The 19,822-nt window shown below is 43.9% G+C and overlaps 1 protein-coding gene across 1 annotated transcript in view; it reads left to right on the top strand.

Moving 5' to 3' along the window:
• The window catches only part of glra3 (glycine receptor, alpha 3), a 105,875-nt gene that overhangs the window by 34,380 nt on the left and 51,673 nt on the right, over positions 1 to 19,822 (top strand). Inside the window, exons 2-3 of the mRNA XM_072678576.1 lie at positions 9,055 to 9,182; positions 14,829 to 14,896. Of these exons, the coding sequence (XP_072534677.1) occupies positions 9,055 to 9,182; positions 14,829 to 14,896 (196 nt within the window). The remainder of the gene's footprint in view (positions 1 to 9,054; positions 9,183 to 14,828; positions 14,897 to 19,822) is intronic.

Genomic DNA, 19,822 nt, shown 5'->3' with positions numbered 1-19,822 from the left:
AAGTCAGTATTGATTATTAATGAATAGTTTAGATGTAAAGATTGGTGGCAGACAGTGGTTCATGTTGTGCTGTGTTTAAACCCTGACCACTAGATGGCAGTGCTGTACTCTGTATTCAGATCCCAGTGTTCTGATTGGACAAAAAGCTCATCAGCTGTCATCAGCTGATATTTCTCGATTTGGCCGATCCTGAGAGCCGATCAGATCATATCCCGCATAACAAGCCCCGCACAATGTTGCATTCATTCATTCAATTCAAATCAAATCAAATCAAATCAAATCAAATCAAATTTAAATATTATTAATGTTGTCACCAAGCAGCTTTACAGAGATCCAGGTCCGAGCCTCTTTCGAGCAAGCCAGTGGCGACAGTCTGCACATCTGTGTCAGCAATGGGTGCTTACACAAACTTAAAGTAGCTGAACACATTCATTAGAAGGGGTGTCCACAAACATTTGGACATGAAGTGCAAGCATAGGCTATGGGCACCGTGCATTCTCCATACTGTTACACCTGTAGGCAGCACCCAGTCCACGGTGAGTTTTTGGATGCTGTGTGTGGTGTTATGGTCTGGGGTGACGGGAACTGTGTTATACAGGTTGTGTTATACTGGTGTTATGGATTTTAACTGGTCCCACAGGGCCCGCCAGCACCTGTGAAAAGAGCCGCTGCAAAAGCCAAATTGAACTGAAAATTGAAGTGAATTGAATCGCAAGTGTAACCTGAGCCTCTAGGACTTCTTCCTCAGGTTCCTCGGTGCACCGGAGCGGAGTTTACTGAGTGGATGAATTTACCACACACACACATACACACACACACACACAGAGACACACACACACATGTATTCTAGCTCTCTCTCAATCCTGTTCGATCAGGTTCAACTCGAACATCCACTGTGACCGCCTCGCTCCACTGACCACCACTCTGACACTTAGATGCCTGGTAGTTGCCATGGTGACTGGTCTCATTTGGATTGTGTGAGTGTGTGTGTGTGTGTGTATGTCCTGATGCTGTCGAGGCTGCTGTGCTGTGCTGAGGGTTGGAAGGCAGTCAGGGACCTGGCCTCTGTTTTATTGAGCCACTGTGAAAGAGCTCTCTGGAAAAAGCATCACTGTCATCACAAAACTGAGCATAAAGAAGGAAGACAAGGTTCCTAATTCACTATAATCACTGTTTTGATCAAATATTCCATAATTAATCGAATAATTTAATAACAAATTGAATCTGATACACCAAATGTGGGCTATGAGCCAAGAAACGTCTGGTGTCTGAAGATGGGATTCTTTAGTTTTGCTCTGGAGCTACGAGGCTAATGTAGCGGAGAAGTAATGGGAGCTTAAACCCGTCCATTAGTGTCATGCTAAATGCATGGTTATTGATACTGTATGACCCCCTTTTATCTTTAACATGGACAGAAATACAAGTCAAATTCAAGCAAGATTCTCTCTAAGCGTTCACGTAATTGGGGGGAGATCATGAGTCCAGTCCCCAAACATGCCCAAAGATGCCACAGCCATCCGTAGCTGGGAGTACAAGGGACCCCCTCTCACTGAGTCCAGTTCTACAGTGATTGATACGCCCCACGTTGGGCATAGTTTCTTGGGGGCAGTTGTTGATAACAGGATTGTGGGTTCGATTCCCGGGCTCGGCAAGCTGCTATTGTTGGGCCCTTCAGCGAGGCCCTTTAGTGTGTGTGTGTGTGTGTGTGTGTGTGTGTGTGTGTGTTCACTACCACAGATGGGTTAAATGCGGAGGACACTATTCGCTGTACAGTGACAAATACATTTACATTTACATTTACATTTACGGCATTTAGCAGACGCTCTTATCCAGAGCGACTTACAAAGTGCTTTGCTATTTACCCAAGAAAACCTCAGCTAGTTAGAATAGACTAATACAAAAGATACCTCCAAGCTTAGACATTGCTAAACACAATACAATAAGGCGACCATAGAACTATTCGTCCAAGTACTCTCTGAAGAGGTGGGTCTTCAGTCTGCGTTTGAAGACAGCGAGCGACTCGGCCGTTCGGACATCCAGGGGCAGCTCGTTCCACCACTTTGGTGCCAGGACAGAAAAAAGCCTGGACGCTTGTCTTCCGCGGATTTTGAGGGATGGTGGGTCGAGCCGAGCCGTACTTGAAGCTCGAAGGGCTCTTGGTGCGGATCGGCTTTTGACCATTGCCATTAGATACGGAGGGGCTGGTCCGTTCTTGGCTTTGTAGGCCAGCGTCAGGGTTTTAAATCTGATGCGGGCAGCTACAGGAAGCCAGTGGAGAGAACGCAGCAGTGGAGTGACATGGCTGAATTTAGGGACATTGAAGACGACCCGTGCCGCTGCATTCTGGATGAGTTGCAGGGGCCTGATGGCGCGCAGAGGGAGACCAGCCAGAAGAGAGTTGCAGTAGTCAAGTCTGGAAGTGACGAGAGACTGAACAAGCACCTGGGTGGCCTCTCTAGAGACCTTTTGATTGGTCCAGTGACGTTGGTTAAGCAGTTTGGGAAAAGAAGTACATTGAGCAATGTCATAGAGGAACCAGTATTAGTGGTTCCATGATGTATAAACAGTGTGTGACTTTGGATGGGGTTAAAAAGTCTTGGAATGAAACAAGGCTTTTATTATATATATTTTGTGAGCTGATTAATAATCTGATGAGCTATGTTTTGATTGACTGGTTCACAGCATCGGCACGGCTGCGATGGCTAGCAGCGTGAATGGGATTCGAACCAGCGATCCCTCTGGATTCCCCTGGATTCTGTTGTTTTAGAAGGCAGATGTGCAAATGAACCAGTTGGTTGACTTGCCCAGTTAGGGTTATTTCTGGCATAAGCTTACAAGTATTACAGAACAGGCACTTTAATCCAATAGGACTAGAATATAGTCTACTGTACATGTTAGAATAAACTGTAATCTTTATACACTATTTCCAAATATTTGTGGACGCTCCTTCTAATGAATGTCATATTTCGTTTTTAGCATTGTAACAAGAGCATTACCTGCAACTGAACTTTTTTCCATAATTATTGTTTGCCAATGTAAGTCAATAATCAGTGGTTGGCTGAATTGTCTCAACTGGAATAGCCTAGGACTTTAGCTTTTAGCCTAGCATGGATGCCCACTTTGATTTTACTTTCAACATACCTGCTTTGGCCAGTGGTTTTAGGAAAAACAGCAGCTTTGAGGCAATGGTTCACATAGACGTAACAACCCAAGGTTGTAACCAATAGGCTGTCCAGTAGAGTCTGGTGGTGATGTGTTACTGATGAGCATTATGGCAATGTTAAAGTGGGACTGTTACGTAACAGTTTGGGGGTTTTGGAATCGTCCTGTTTCCAGCTCTGTTTTGGTTCTTCTGGATTTTCTTTTGAATAATGAAAGTGTTTGAAATCCATAGTTTGTCACTTCAGCTTTCCACTGTAGGCCCCTTTAAGAGCTGTGTTTGATGAGGAGTTTGAGTTTGAAGAACCTTTAAAGCCCTGAAGAAGCAATTGAAGGGCTCTTCCTCAAACCTTCACATTATATGGAGGTTCTTGGGTTCTTCACACTCCTTCATCTCATTATCCATACCTTTATTTCGAAGAGCAAAAAGAGTGAAAATGGACCCCGACTAAACTAGGGAGTGAAACTGAATGAAAATGTGAATACAATATTACTTTTTGAAGATTCACCCAAGACCTCTATCTTTTTTTCAATTTACCCAATTTTCTCCCCAATGTAGTCGTGGCCCACAGACATACCCCACTGCACACGATGGGAGAAGGAAAGCTAGCATGTGATTCCTCCCAGTCATGTGAAGCTTCCATTAACACAGTCCTTGTAGCTCAACGAGCCTAGAGGAGAGCCGTGACTGCCAATGCTGTTACCTCAGCTAACAGACGGCCATGCCGGCTAGCCTCACGCAGAGTGCCGTTCACTACAGCAGTATTCCCACAGCGTTCACTTAAGCTCGTGTTTCCAAACAATGTAAAACATAAGTCCGAAAGTTTCCTCCTTATATCTGCTGTGGGACGGAGAGGGATGAGAAGAGAGAGAGAGAGAGAGAGAGAGAGAAAGGTAAGAAAAGACCATTGGAAAGAGGAAAGATGCTGATAGTGTGCATGAGAAAGTAAGCAAAGGGGAAGTATGGAAGTATGAGAGCGCGAGAGGGAGAGTTTGCTAGTGAGTGTTAAATAGAGCTCTCTCTGTCCTGAGGGGCTTTTGCAGGTAACAAGCTGCTCTGTCTGATCCCAGATAGACCTCTGAGCTCCTGTGGTCAGAACATGCTTACTGAAGGGAACACACACCCTGCCCAGACTGACTGACCAATGGAGGATTAAAGCAAAAGCAGCTTCAGGCTCTTGTTCACTGCAGGCCCTTCATTCTTCATTCCCACATTCCACCTCATCCTGGCACTTTCTGTCAATTACCCAACCTGTACATATTCTCTCATACCCCCCCCCCCCCATCACATGCAAAGCTCCCAACACTAGTGAGAGTGAGACCAACACACAGCACATGCCCCCTCCGACACATGCCCAGCCAGCCACACCTTATTTCCGAACCGCTGCTGATGCGACGTCACCAGGCAACCAACCAGCACACCTGGAGGAAGTGGAAGTGCCATATACCCGGCTAGCAGACGGCAATGATGGCCAGCGCTGTGGGGAGATAGTGCCATCTACCCACTCTAGAGAGAACAAGGCCAATTGTGCTCTCTTGAGGCCCCGGCTGCCGATGGCTAGCAGCGTGAATGGGATTCGAACCAGCGATCCCCCTGGATTCCCCTGGATTCTGTTGTTTTAGAAGGCAGATGTCCAAATGAACCAGTCGGTTGACTTGCCCAGTTAGGGTCATTCTTGGCATGCACTAACATGTATCACAGAACAATCACTTTAATCCAATAGGACTTGAATATAATCTACTGCACATGTTAGAATAAACTGTAATCTTTATACACTATGTCCAAATATTTGTGGACGCCACTTCTAATGAGTGCATTCAGCTAATTTAAGTATTTAAGCATTGAGCTGTGGAGCAGTGGGAGAACTGTGTTCTCTGGAGTGATGGTTGGCACTCCATTCAAAACTTTTGGGATGAGTTGGGGAGTTGGGGATGATGAGGTGAGGTGGTAATAATCATCCAACATCCAGACCCCATGATTAATCTTGTTGCTGAAAGCAATCAAATCCTTACAGCAATGTTCCTTCATCCTGGATGTTGGATGATTAAGTCTAGTAGAAAGAAATGAAAGTGAAAGCAGGCTGTACTGAATGGTTCAGGCTGGTGGATGCTGTATCCCCCTCGGGTGATGCTGCATTCCTCCCCAGTGACGGCTCTGCTTCTCCACCTCTCCACCAGCCTGGTTCTGCTCTGTGAACCAGGCTCTTGTGTTCTTGTGCTTTGAGAGCCTGTTGTTTAGCAAGGAAGAAGCCCAAAATGCACCCAAAAGGTGAATAAATGCATAAATTTGAGAATATCTGGCAACCCGAACCCTAGAGGGATGTCACTGTCAACGGTGGAAAGCAAATCTGAGCTGTGCTCAACAACACAGTGTGGGAGTAGTGTGTGTGTGTGCCTTTAATAGCTCACCCTGATCACACACTCAGTATTCGATCTCCTGAGTCTGAGTTCTGCAACAATCTAAAGTTGCAAAATAGATGCATCTTGCCTACCACATCAGCCATAACATTAAAACCACTGACAAGTAAACAGAATAGCACAGAACAGTCAATCATGGAGGTGATGAACTGAACCCAACTGTGATGTTCTAGACAACTGGGTCAGAACATCAGGAACCAGGACATCAGACTGGTCTTGTGGGGTTTCTCTGGTATGCAGTGGTCAGCACCTTCCAAATTTGTTCCAATAAAGGACAACCGGTGAACCCGTAAGAGGCTCACGGACACCTGTGGCTCATTGGTGCTAATGGAGGCCCCACCTCACGACCTACATTTGTAGGACTAGCTGTCATACATTCAGTTCATCATGTCGTGTTTTGAATTTGTAAATCAGACAAGTTTTGGCACCGAATTTGCTCCAGAAAAATCAGTGTTTGCTTGATTTAAAGCTTCTCAGGTTTGCATAACATGTAGCTAAGACTTTGGAGGCATGCACATTGTGGCCTTTGTGAGCCAGGCTTGCCCATGGACCCCTTCTCTGCATCTCAATACCCAACAAGCAATCAGAAACCGGACGTCAATTTGACGTCAGAAAGACATTTAGCATCAGACAGACAAAGATTTTGACATCGAAACCCAACATTGTACAGATGTTACATTTTGGTTGAACATCTAAGTCACAGATCTGTCAGAAAACATTGTTGGGTAATATCAAGCTCGAACATTAGACAGATGTTTCATTTTAGTTGAAAATCAAAGTGACATATCCGTTAAAAAACAACTCTCGGTTCATATCAAGCTGGAACATTAGACAGATGTTTCTTTTAGGTTGGACATCTAAGTCACAGATCTGTCAGAAAACAACGTTGGGTTGATATCAAGTCTCCAACGTTAGAAAAACATAGATTTTGACATCGAAACCCAACATTATGCAGATACAGTTACATTTTGGTTGGAAATCAGTCACAGATCCATCAGAAAACAACGTTGGGTTGATATCAAGATCGAACATTAGACAGATGTTACATTTTGGTTGAAAAAAGTTACATGGTGGCATTTGGAAAAGAAGTGGTGGCCGGTTGCGAATGTGTCGGAGGAGGCATGTGTCAGTCCTCGCCCTCGCCAGTGTTGGGAGCATTACTACATGTGATAGGGGTGAGAGTACTAATCAGTGGGTTGGGTTACTGGCCTATTATTAAAATTGTAGAAATTAGCCTTTAGCACATTGTGAGTGCAAACTGCATATTGTGGTAACATTAAGGCGTGTTTGTAGGACACTCCACTCCGTTGGTGCTTGATATTTAACAGTGTGGAGTGTGTAAATGTCACACAAACTGCAGTTGTATTTGGTGCAGTCGCTAACGCTCACTTCAACTGCAAAGGTTAAGTGTAGCCTCACATTTATAAATGCACTACACTGTAAACAGCCAGGCTTAACATCCTAAAACACACATATGCACACAGAGACAGTCCTGCAGATATTAACAGTGGCATTATTATTATTATTATTATTATTATTATTATTATTATCTATTCAAGCAGGATCAGCTCTTTTTAATACCATTGATTTCAGAAGAAGCAAAAAATGAGCAGGTGTCCCAATACTTTTGTCCAAGTATATGAAAATTCATTGATCTTGGCACTGCCTTTACCCTAAATGTTTCCCTGTTATTTGAGTGGATGCCTGAAGCCTGGGGGCAAAGACTGTTCCCCTCAACAAACATCTTCTCTAAATCTTCTGCACACACACACACCACCCACACACACACCATTCATGTCATTACAAACTCCTACCTTCTGTTTCCACTCTCTGGGCACTCTAGGATCTTTATTTGTACGATTACTGACTGATGTTCGTCTGTTACTGCACAGTTTATCAACCCACCTCAACCCAATTCATCAGGCCTATTCCTGGTTCTGGTGACCTACCGACCCCTACCAGCCACAAACCAGTTTAGCTCCAACCCTAATCCAACACATCCAGTGTTAGACCTCAACTGTCAGGGTAGTAGATCCTAAGGACCAAAGTCCGAAGCTAGCCTTCATTGTATTTAATGTTTAATGTCCAGTCAAAATGACCACAGTTACTCATTTGTCAGTGTCAGTAAACAATCAGAGAACCAAACTGAAAAGGCTGAAGGTCCAGACCAAACAAGGTAGGTGTGAAGGCACCCTGAGAGGTGTGTTCAGCTGCCAGGATGGTCAGATTGGTGGTTGAACGCAGCGCGGATCAGGATCACTCAACACTTTTACAAGCAGGCGTTTGATTCAATAGCCCGAAGGAGCTCACAGTAGTTCCCATCTCTCTATCCTTGCACTGAAGCTCTGAAATCTCCTCAGCAGCACCTTCCCGCTGCCACATTGGGCAGATTGCGACAGATCAATAAAGATCCACGTCGGCGGACCCCCCCCCCACCCCAAAAAAAGGCCTGATTTTGCAGGATGCTTTTTGCTGTAGCCTGGAGCTGCAGCCACATGCTTGATACGAACTGACTCTCAGAGGAATCGGGGGAGATTTAAGAGAAGCTGTCACAGACTGAAGCCTTAGAAATGGTACTAAGAGCGTTAGCTCCAGTCACACACACTCACACACACACTCCACTACACTCCCTCACACACACAGTGTCGCAGAGTGTAGAGCAGAGGGACAATCAGAGAGTCATAAACAGTGATTACAAGCCTGGAACTGACTCTTTCATTCACAGTCTCTACAAAACAACTGGCATTAAGCCTGGCTGTTTCGCTCGGTCTTCAGGTCTGCAGGCTGTCGGGAGACTTTCTTTGCTGCCGGCGTATTATTGCAGAGCTAAACTACAACTATCCAGATAAAATGACAGTCATTTAGCTGTTATTCTCTGGTGGAAACATTGGCACGTCTACGGTGTCTCCTAGAAGCAGTGAAAGTATGCAGACACACACACACCTGTTTCCCACTGCTTTCATACATTAAGCTGCCATCATTTAGGCTAAAATTGAGAGTCCATGAAAGATACATTTATATTTATATAATATTTTTAATAGAAATGTACATTTCCTGGGGAGCAGGGGAACGGTGTTCTCTGGATAATGGGTATATACTAATGTTCTTGTCGTTGAATGCAATCAAATCCTCACAGCAATGCTCCTCCAAAATCTAGTAGAAAGCCTTCTTCCCAGGACAATAGAGACAGCTACTCCAACAAAAGCAGGATCAGCTCTTTTTAATACCCTTGAGAAGCAATAAAGGAGCAGGTGTCCCAATACTTTTGTCACCAAGTATATGAAAATTCTTCTGTGAGAGACGTCTATGGACGTGTTCCTGATGTAACTGGGTGAGCAGACGTTTTAGGCTTCAAGGCGAGTCCGTAAGAGAAAACCTGAGTCGACGTCGACGGACGAGTCCCCATCTCCCCGTCTGTAGCCATGGTGACCATCACAGCCTATTCCCTAAAAACCTCTCTCTCTCTTTTTCTCTTAGTCTGGTGGCCACGAAAGAGCCCGAGAGCGCTCGGGGCAGAGCAGTGCCCATGTCTCCTTCGGATTTCCTGGACAAACTCATGGGAAGGACTTCAGGCTATGATGCCAGAATTAGACCCAACTTCAAAGGTATGACTGTGCTGAGAACCGTGGAACCGCTAAGCAGCTTGATCAGACGTAATGAAACAGCACATCTAGGCTCTCTGTCTCTGTAACACGTCTCTGTCTTGTCCTTGTGTTGTCTCTCCCTTGTCTCTGTCCTGGCATCTGTGTTTTGGTTTGGTTACCTCATGTCCTCTTCAGCATATCACAGCTCTGTTTTGTGTTCTTGTCTCCTCCCTAGTCTCCGCCCCTGACCCCGCCTAGTCATCAGTGTTCCCACCTGTGCCTTGTTTGTGGCTCTGTCCTCTCGTTATTTTACCCAGGTGTTCCTGTGTTTGCGCGGTTCCAGGGGGAAGGGGGGGGTGATGTTGCACTTGGAACAGCAGTGTGATGCTCAATGGATTCTGGGAGCTGTGTCAAGTCCACACAAGTCACGTCCCGATGCATCCTCGATAACACGGGCGGCCAGCTGTTTGGGCTGTACTTGGCTAGATGTGAACCTTTGAATGGACCAGGGCTTGGGCTGCAACTGGTGACAATAATTCTAAGGCTATGTTCACACAGCAGCTAAACTGTTCCAAATCCGATTTACCCACCAAATCGGATTTTTTACAGCTGTTCACACAATCCTTTTAATGTGACCTCTATCCGGCATTCGTCCAAACGGTTCACACTCCTAAACTGATGTGTCACATTGAGTCACATTGCTGCGTATCAAATATGTATCCGATTTGAGTACCACATATGAAAGTGGCCCAAATTGGAACTGAAATTGGTAGTGTGTTTTTTGCTGTTCATGCTGCTACCCAGATAACACATCTGACAGAAGATTAGATTTGGGGCCACTGTGTGAACATAGCCCCAATGATTTATTCACTATGCATTAAGAATTATTCATCATCACCATTATTAAGTCAAGTCAAGTCAGATTTATTTGTACAGTGCTTTTTACAACTGTTGTCATCACAAAGCAGCTTTACATAATTAGTAATTAGTAAAAGACAAATATGGAAAAACAAATAACATAAAAAATCTAAGACCCCTAGTGAGCAGACCCCAATGGCGACAGTGGCAAGGAAGAACTCCCTCAGAGCTGGAGGAAGAAACCTTGGGAGGAACCAAGACTCACAGGAGAGACCCGACCCGTCCTCCTCTGATCAGAACTATTTATAAATTATTGCTAAAAAAAAAGTTACCAAACATAAATCTATACTGTTGAACTGCTCTGATCATAATCATAATATAATAATAATGGTGTATTATAACTTAATATAGTCATGGCAGTGATGGTCAGAGTAATAAGAGTAATGATAGTTAATAGTGGTAATATTAATAGTGCAGATATTCCATTAATAGTCCATTCAGGTTTTAACACGGTCATTAGGGAGGTAGCAGTGGTAGGAGGGTGTATTAGTACATTACTGAAAAACATTCATAATTCCATTATTAGTCGTAATAATTGCACTATATAGCATTCATAATACTTTTTTTTTTTTACCACATATTATATAATTATTGATGAGTAGAACCTACAGCACCTGCAGTGTCCACTACACAACATGCAATCTGGACAGACGTTAGTTTAACCCTATTAAACACCCAAACACTGATCCCTAAACCCACTGTATGAGACTCATACCGATATGATGGAGGTTCTGTTTCTGCAATTAAGGTTTTATAAAAAAAAAGACTGAATCTGTGATGCAAATTAAGTAAATTAAGTAAATTAACAAGTAAATATCTATAGCTTTTAGTCTCGAATTAGTGATGAGTCCAACTTTACTTCAGAATATAGAACACTGCTGTGTGTATTAATGATTGTTAAGCTCTAAATTAACTCAATAAAGTCACATATACCAATAAACCTGTGAAGCAAATTGCTGCCAATAACACACTAATAATAACTAGTAAAGTCAATTTACTTAATATTAATTAAAATTGAATAATTTACATAACAGGGGGGTAGCAAAGTGTTTATTATGCATTAATAAAACTAATAATGCAATTATTAGTGTTTTTTCACACAACAGAGCTGCAGTTGCGTACTAATAAAGGTCTTAATGGATCAATCCTATTGCACAGTGAGTAAATCTTTCAGTATAATGTATAATTCAGACTTTATTGAAAAAAGAAACCCCTTCATTAACCCCTAATTTTAGTATCTTCAAATAAAGTATTAACAAAACTGGTTCTTCTCTGGCACTGCTCTAAGAACCCTTCATAGCACCTTCATTTTTAAAAGTGTTGAATTGTTTTTTGACTAAACTGAGCCTTTCTGTGTTCAACCGAACTAACAAAACATGCCCTCACTTGGGGTTTAAGTGGTTAAAACCACTTATACTTATAATTACTGGATGTGACAGCTCTGTAAACCCTAAGAAAGGCAGTGTGTCTTTAGGAAGCCTTCATTTGGAGCTAGAAGCTGTGAAGATCATTGATCTGCTGCCATTCTGGGGCTAGGCTGGGTTTCGCAGAGTCAAAGGTGATTAATGATGATTGGGTGGATGGACAATGAGCAGTGAAGGTCAGCAGTAGAAGCCAATTTGACCAAATAGACTGAACTCACCGACAAAGCCAGGACTCTTCACTCTGTTGCTGCACTCTTCTCTGAACGGTTGTTGCTTCCTGATACTGAAGAACGGATCACTTATAAAAACAGTACATTGATTGATTGACACTTCAGTGGCCTTTTATGAGTTCTGAAGAAATCAATAATTAGTAATAAGATAATAAGATTTAAGTAATAATAATAAGATTTGCTCAGAAACCATCACAGTGCATCCAACAATAAAGGCAGCATGGAGCTTGATTCGTTCGGTGGTGGAAACATGGTAGCTCACAGAAAGCTCCAGTTTTAGTACTGGACCATTTTACTGACCAACATGGACATTGGCAGTTAATGAGGGCAAAGCTGAATATTGTAAACATACATCGTCACTGTCAGATCAAAGGCAAGACACTTTTTACTTAATTTGAAACTGTCTTTATATGTTTAGATATCCGTCATCTGCTTTAAAATGTGTCATTTACATTTATGTGACTTACAGGGTTACTTGTATTACAGAGGTGGGCCAATTTAGTGTTAGGAGTCTTGCCCAAGGACTCTTATTGGTGTAGCGCAGCATAGCCACCCAGACTGGGAATCGGACCCCAGCCTCCCACATGGTGTGGTAGCTCATTGGCAGATGTTGGTGTTATCCATTGCACCACACCAACCACTCATGACAAATGGACCAATAGAAATGGCCCAAAAATTGCTTTACATTGTAAGATAAGACGGATCAGAGCTTTTTATTCATACGCTTTTATAAGCAACCAGTTAATTCTTGAATGACGCTCAAAAAAGTGGGTTCTCTAAAGGGTTTCTATGAATATCTTTATATATGATACACCTGTTGGGCACAAACATGTGCCATCATGGCTACACAAGTGATACGTAGTTGGCTATTTTGAACACAGCTAATGTCTCAGAGTGTGTTACTAGCAATATGCTAACAAGGTTAAATAAAACAAGGGTACGCCAAGCTTGGCAGCGCAAACCCCAACATCTGTTTCTGGAGTCAGTTCAGGCACCAGACTCCCAAAAGGACTGAATCTCTCAAATAAACATAAGACTGCAGTGAGAAAATGAGGGCGAGAGTCCAGCACAGTTTGGTGATTTCCCTGCTACAGCAGTCCCACTAACTGGTAATTAACTGAGGAGTTTAATCAGGTGTGTCTGAGCAGGAACATCAACAAACTGCGCTGTACTGAGGCCCACCAGAACCAGAGCTCCTCACACCTGTCGTTCAACACTGACTCAAATATTTCAGATTATAAATGAGATGTTTTTAAGGTCCAAGGACAAGCTTTACAGATGATTTGTAGCACTAAATACATGGGAGTTTTCTAAATGCATGGATTTTGTGAAGTACACTATATGGACAAAAGTATTGGGACACCTGCTCATTGATTGTTTCTTCTGAAATCAAGGGTATTAAAAAGAGTCAATCCTGCTTTTGTTGGAGTAACTGTCTCAACTGTCCAGGGAGGAAGGCTGTCTACTAGGAGCATTGCTGTGAGGATTTGATTGCTTTCAGCAACAAGAACTTTAGTGAGGTCAGGATGTTAGATGATGATCACCACCCCACCCCGACTCCCCACCTCATCCCAAAAGTATTGGATGGAGCACAACCATCATTTCAGAGAACACAGCTCTTCCACTGCTCCACAGCTCAATGCTGGGGGGCTTTATACCCCTCTATCTCACTCCTGGCAGTATTAGGCAGCATAGTGCCAATAGGTTCATGTAGTTTATCTGCTGCAGAGAGTCCTATTCTATTGGCAGTACATTTATTTACAGGGACTAGACAAACTGAGTATTTGTGTATTTGCACACCATTGTCAGCAATGGGTGCAACTTAAAGTAGCTGAATGCATTCATTAGAAGGGCTGTCCACAAATATTTGGACGTGTAGTGTGTATGGACATTATAACTCACAGTCCAACCTCCATGTGGTCCAACTCCACATGTGGGTTTGTGCTCAGCCCATCAGAACAGTGTGTTGCATGTCCACAGTTATGCTGAGAGAGCCACTGGTGCGTTGAGTCGAATCAGCCTAGATCACCACAGCAGTCCACCACTGCATTTAGACGGGTTCTGTCTGAAAGGGCTAGAGAGGGTTCAGTACCGGAAACATATTGATTTCTATGAGATATGCAGTTGAATATGTATGAGTTATTCAGATTAACAGATAATTACCATAAGATACCATAAAACCTTTGATTTTGGAAAAATCAATGAATGAGCAGGTGTCCCAATTTGCCCATTTTTTTACTTTGGCCTCTCTGACTCCTTGTTTGGTCAACAATACGTCTCCAAGTGTTCATGGTAATTCTGAATCTGTACTGTAAGTTGTCTGTAATTTCCCACCAATTACAAAATGAGGCCTATTTGGTAAATAAAAAGCAGATTATTAATAAGGCTCCTCCTACTGGTGTCTATACTGGTATTGGTTTCTGTTCATTTCAAACTGTGGATTCATATTTAGTTACAACTCCAGGGCTCTGAGTGGTCCAGCGGCCACATTATGACCCATAGATTGAACCCATGGGCTGGTTGAAATCCCAGGTCATGCTGCCTGCCATCAGCAGCCAGAGCCTGGGAGTGCACAATTGGCCATTCCCTCTCCGGGTTGGTAGATGTGTCTCTCTCTCTCTCTTTCTCTCTCTCTCTCGCTCTCTCCTCACATCACTTCAGTGTTATGCTGGCCCTCACAGGCGTCTTATGGTCGTTGCATTAGAGCTGGGAGCCCGGTGCTTTCCTACAAGTGCTTTGGTTGCCCAGTGACGCTGCATCAGCGGTAGTTTGAAAGGAGGTGGTGGCTGGTTGTGTATTTGTCGGAGGAGGCATGTGTCAGTCGGGAGCATCACATGTAATAGACTAGAGTGCTGACGAGTGGGTTGGGTAATTGGCTAATCTAAAATTGAGGAGGAAAAGTGGGTAAAAAAAAAGGTCACGTTCTCTTAAAATCACACGATGCATGGTGTAGCAGTGCAGGCCAGCAACTGGCAACAGATGTCAAACCTGGTTACTGTACTCCTCTGTACTGTACTCCGTCTGCGTGTTCATGCAGGAAGGGAGGTTAATAATGCAATTGACTAATTCCTCATTACGCTCCTCTCCAACTGCAGGCCCTCCTGTGAACGTGTCGTGCAACATATTCATCAACAGCTTCGGCTCCATCGCAGAGACCACGATGGTGAGTGTCTTTGCTCCTCTCTTCTGACCAAAAGCAGGGTGAGGTCATGCATGCTTGCAAACACACACATGTATATAATTGTAGCCCCCCATGGTGCACTTTTCAGCACTGTGTGATGCACTAACTCAGGGTGCATTCAAGGCCCTAATAAGCCTTGAGCATGGGGAAATGAACATATTTGTCAGTGAGAATACACAAAAGTATTGGGACACCTGTTAGGCTTTCTGCTAGATTTTGGAAGAGCATTGCTGTAAGGATTTGATTGTATTCAGCAACAAGAGTGTTAGTGAGGTCAAGTCCCCAACTCATCCCAAAGAGAACACAGTTCTTCCACTGCTCCACAGCTCAATGCTGGGGGGCTTTATACCCCTCTATCCCACGCCTGGCAGTATTAGGCAGCATAGTGCCAATAGGTTCATGTAGTTTATCTGCTCCAGTGAGTCCTATTCTATTGGCAGTACTTCTCTACAGGGACTAGACAAGCTAGACAAGTATTTGTATATTTGCACATCAGTGTCAGCAATGGGTGCAATGTAAAGTAGCTGAATGCATTCATTAGAAGGGGTGTCCACAAACATTTGGACTTGTAGTGTATGTGTGTAAATGTAGGGAAGGTTTGAAAGGCCTGGAGATATTTAACATCTCCCTGTGCATCGATGCTGACTCCAATCCCCGGCAGTGTCCGTATTACAAAGAAAGAAATCTTCCCATTGTCCCACAGCCGGGATCCAGACGAGTTCCTAACAAACCGGTACAACAGACTCGGAGGAGAGCCGTCTGGTAAAAGGAAAAGTCCACCCGGAACAGAGAGCACAGCCTCGTCAAACATGATTACTGCACAGAGAGCGTCCCCTTACTGAATATAACTTATTCACAACTAGCCGGGGGAGGCGAGCGACAAGGCTGTGTGTGTTTGTGTGTGTGCTCCAAGTACATGCTACTGTGGAGTTAACGATGTCAGACTCGCACAGATGTCTTCCAATCCCATCTGCTCGTTATTTCACTTTATTCTCCATGCTGGGATGCATGCCTGGCCCTGCGTATGTGCACATGCACGTGTGTGTGTGTTTGTTCATCTCAAAACATCTACACATGTAATACACATTATTACCTGTTAGCTCTTACTTGGGACATGGGATTACTTCCAGGTAACAGCACATATAATATGAGCCACTCTGAGCCCCTATTTTGTATGTTTAAGGGGGTATTAAATTCAGGCTCCTGCAGATGGCGCTGCACAAGGATGATTGGGATTGAGAAGATGTGGTACAGTGCCGTGAGGGTCTCTTTGGATAATGATTGGCTAAAAAGACATGGCGTGGCTAAAGACCATAGTGTGAAGGAAGTAGCTGATCCGCCAGGTGTGTGGAAGCTTACGGTCATACGGGTCTACCAGCAGTGGCAGAAATCCCAGTCTACAGGAATTTCTTGTCAGCATTTCCGCCCGAAAGACGAAACTAATGGACAGGGACTGCTGACACGTTTCACGGCCTGTGTATGACAATCGATTTGCTTCCAGGCAGGAGCTGCTTATAGATGTCAGCTCAGGTCCTCTGAAATAGCGCTCTGCAGAAACCTGCAGTCCATCATCATATGGAGCAGAGTGTCAGAGTGGCCTTTGCTCGCTTCTGACTGGGCTTCTGACTGGCCTTCTGACTGTGCTTCTGACTGGCCTTCTGACTGTGCTTCTGACTGGGCTTCTGACTGGCCTTCTGACTGGGATTTCTGCCACTGCTGGTAGACCTGTATGACTGTAAGCTTCCCAAATGCAATCACTTCTTTCAGCCAATCATTAACTGTATCTGCTTTGTGAACCATTTTCCACAAATCCAATGAGACCCTCACTGCACTGTATCATCCCTTCTCAATCTATGAATCCCGTCACTCTCACACCCCAAAGGTATTTATAGCCTGATCATCATCCCTGTGCAGTGCAAGGTGACTCCAGGGATTTGTTGTCCAGGGATCTAAAATGACAGTGTATAAAAACAGGTGTGTGTGTATGTGTGTGTGCAGTAGAGAGACAGTGAGTGAGAGAGCAGCAGTTAATAAATCCCCTTTGATAGCCTCCAGCAACTGCTGTTTGTTGAATTACTTCCTAACGATCAATGCTAATCAGCTCCGGCACTGAGCTCGGTTTAAGTCATTAAAGCATGAGAGTGAGAGCACATTCAGCAGCAGGGTGTTATTCAGCGTTATTCTGTGTTACTTCACGTCGCTCAGCTCGTCCCGTCTTCGAAGCCAGGCTCCGCTATAAGCTCTCCCGCTAACTGCTTAATGTGGCTTAATTAATTCATCAGGTCAGACGAGCTGGAGCTCCAGCTTACATAAGGAGTCCCCGGGAGCCGGCCCGCAGGCACAGCGCTGCGTTGCGGCGGATAGGGACAAAAATAATAGGACACAACATAATAAAACGTGACACTGTTGTGTCTCATGACGTGAGCGGTCCTCTGGGGTCTTCAGAGATGGGGCCTTGTCTGGCTACTGGGACAAGCTGGGAAAGCCCTCTGGAGCACAGATCCTTCAGGAAGAGCCCTGACTGACCCAAACCCGTTCTGATGCAGGGTTTGCATGATATGTGACCAACCTCAACCGACCACCGTTTCTTTATGTGGATAAAGTTGGAACACCCCACAAAAACCTTTGTCTTTTTGAACATATTAAAACAACTGGACATCTATCTAAACTCACACAACTGAATCAGCTGTAGAACATCATCTGCAGATGATCAGAACATGGTTGAAGAGGATTATTCTGGAGGAGTCTGGAGTCTTATTTAAACCTCAGACGTTTAGTCTGGTCTGCTTTTGATTGATGGTTGAAGTGATTGGTGAAGAAGATCACCATTATGGCCAGATCCAGAGAGTTCTCTGAGGCCTTCAGAAAGAAGGTTGGAGATACAGAGGAGTCTGTAGATGGAAGGAGTTTAAAAAGATCTCAGAACAGTTAGAGATCAGCCGCTGTTCCACTGACCACTAAATCATCTACAAGAGGAACAGCTGACCAGCATGACCAGTTCAGACCATCCTAGCAAGATCAGCCAAAGAGCTGAACCACACGATATGTAAGGAAGTCTCCAACAATCCTACAATGTCCTCATAGGACCTACAAGTAGATCTCACCACAGTTGCTGTCAAAGCAAACATCAGGGTAAGACGAAGGTTTGCCAGTTTGCCAGAGAACACCTAGATGAAGACCAGGACTTGATGATTTATTTGAAAGCTGGGGTTTCCGTGCCTTCTTCAAAGCTGAACTTGATATGTTCATCTATAAAGGGTGTTCTGTTTTTAACATCACTGTATAAGAAAAACTGGTCTACACTTCGTACACATTCTCCTAGCAGATTCCTATCCATAGACCCAAAGATCATGACTATAGTCCTTGCAGTATCAGAGCTAATATTACATTTACAGCATTTAGCTGGCGCTCTTATCCAGAGCGACTTACAAGGTGACTCCTATTACACAGGTGGGCCACTGTAGTGTTAGGAGTCTTGCCCAGAGACTCTTATTGTTGTAGTACAGCATAGTCACCCACATGGTATAATAGCTCACTGACAGCTAGTGGTTTTATCTGTTGCGCCACACCAACCACCTTTATTAACTTCATATTGGATATTACTTCTCAGATACAAACTCTCCATGGGTGCATAAGAAACACCCAAAATAAACAAACAAATTTTTAAATAGTGTCCTCCAGTGCTTAAAATATTAAATGAATGTTACATGTATGTATTATGGGTGTAAGTTCACAGTGTGAGATGTAAGTAAATGTTTGTAGGTGCATATGTGTGCAAATCAGGCCTAAACGACTCAGAGATAAAGCAGTGTTTGCAAACCACTGTTGTCCCAAAATACTAACATGGTTAATAATGAATGAAGTTAGTATCGTGAGAATGAGGCCACGGTTAACTCGTCTCCTCAGGCTGTGTTAGCCTTTTTGTGTGGGAAAAAAAAAAATATTTATATATTAGTACCAGCCAGAAGTGTGGACACACCTGGTCGAATGTATGATGATATTAAAAAAACAAAAAGTAGTCTGGATGTTGTGGCTGGGGGTCTAAGTAGGCCTTAGCTGTAATGGAGATTACAGAACCACGCTGGACTTCAGTGAGCTCTTTAGAACCTCCCGTTCTTTACTAATGAGTAGAAAGGCAGAACTGCATTGCTAGGGACTTGATTTTATACACTGTGGCAATGGGGCTGAGTCAAACATTCAATTGATTTTAATGATTTAGAGGTGTGTCCCAATACTTTTGACCATATAGCATGTAAGATATATTAAGGAAACATGTAATGTCTATATTAATTGTGTATGTAGAATGCAAATTGGGCTCTGACTGGTTCAGTGGTCTAATGTGCTACCACTAGGGCCTAGGGGTCACGAGTTCGAATTCCGAGCCATGACACTTTGCCATCAGTGGCCGAAGTCTGAGAGGGCACAATTGTCCAGGCCCTCTCCAGGCTGGGTAGATGGTGCTCTCTCCCCTCATGACTCTTAAGCAAATGCCGGCATCTTTTAACGTCCTCCGAGCGATGCGATGCCACTTCGGCGGGAGTTTGAAAAGAGGCATTGGCTGGCTTTTCATGCATCCTAGGATACGTTTTAAGTCCTTACCCTACTACTGTCGGAAGCATTGCTGGTGCTAGAGGGAGTTACAGACGGGTGGGTTACCTGGCAGAACCAAATTGGTTTGAAAAATATTTAGAAGAAAAAGATATGGTCCAAATGAGCTAGAATAGGCTGTACGTTGGTTAACCCCATTTTTATAAAGCTACAAACCTAAACTAATTAACTGCTCATTTCTTTTTTATAAATATACTTCATCTAGACATTTAGCCAGTGGGTCTTGTGCAGTGCTAGTTTTCTGAGCCATGTGCAGCCCTGTATGGAAGGTCCCTCAGGCCGGCCGTGTGCTGCGTAGAA

The sequence above is a fragment of the Salminus brasiliensis genome, chromosome 4 (assembly GCF_030463535.1).
Source record: "Salminus brasiliensis chromosome 4, fSalBra1.hap2, whole genome shotgun sequence".
NCBI classification, from domain to species: Eukaryota; Metazoa; Chordata; class Actinopteri; order Characiformes; family Bryconidae; genus Salminus; species Salminus brasiliensis.
The sequence above is the reverse complement of the archived record's forward strand: the minus strand, read 5'-3'. Positions and strand labels throughout refer to the sequence as shown.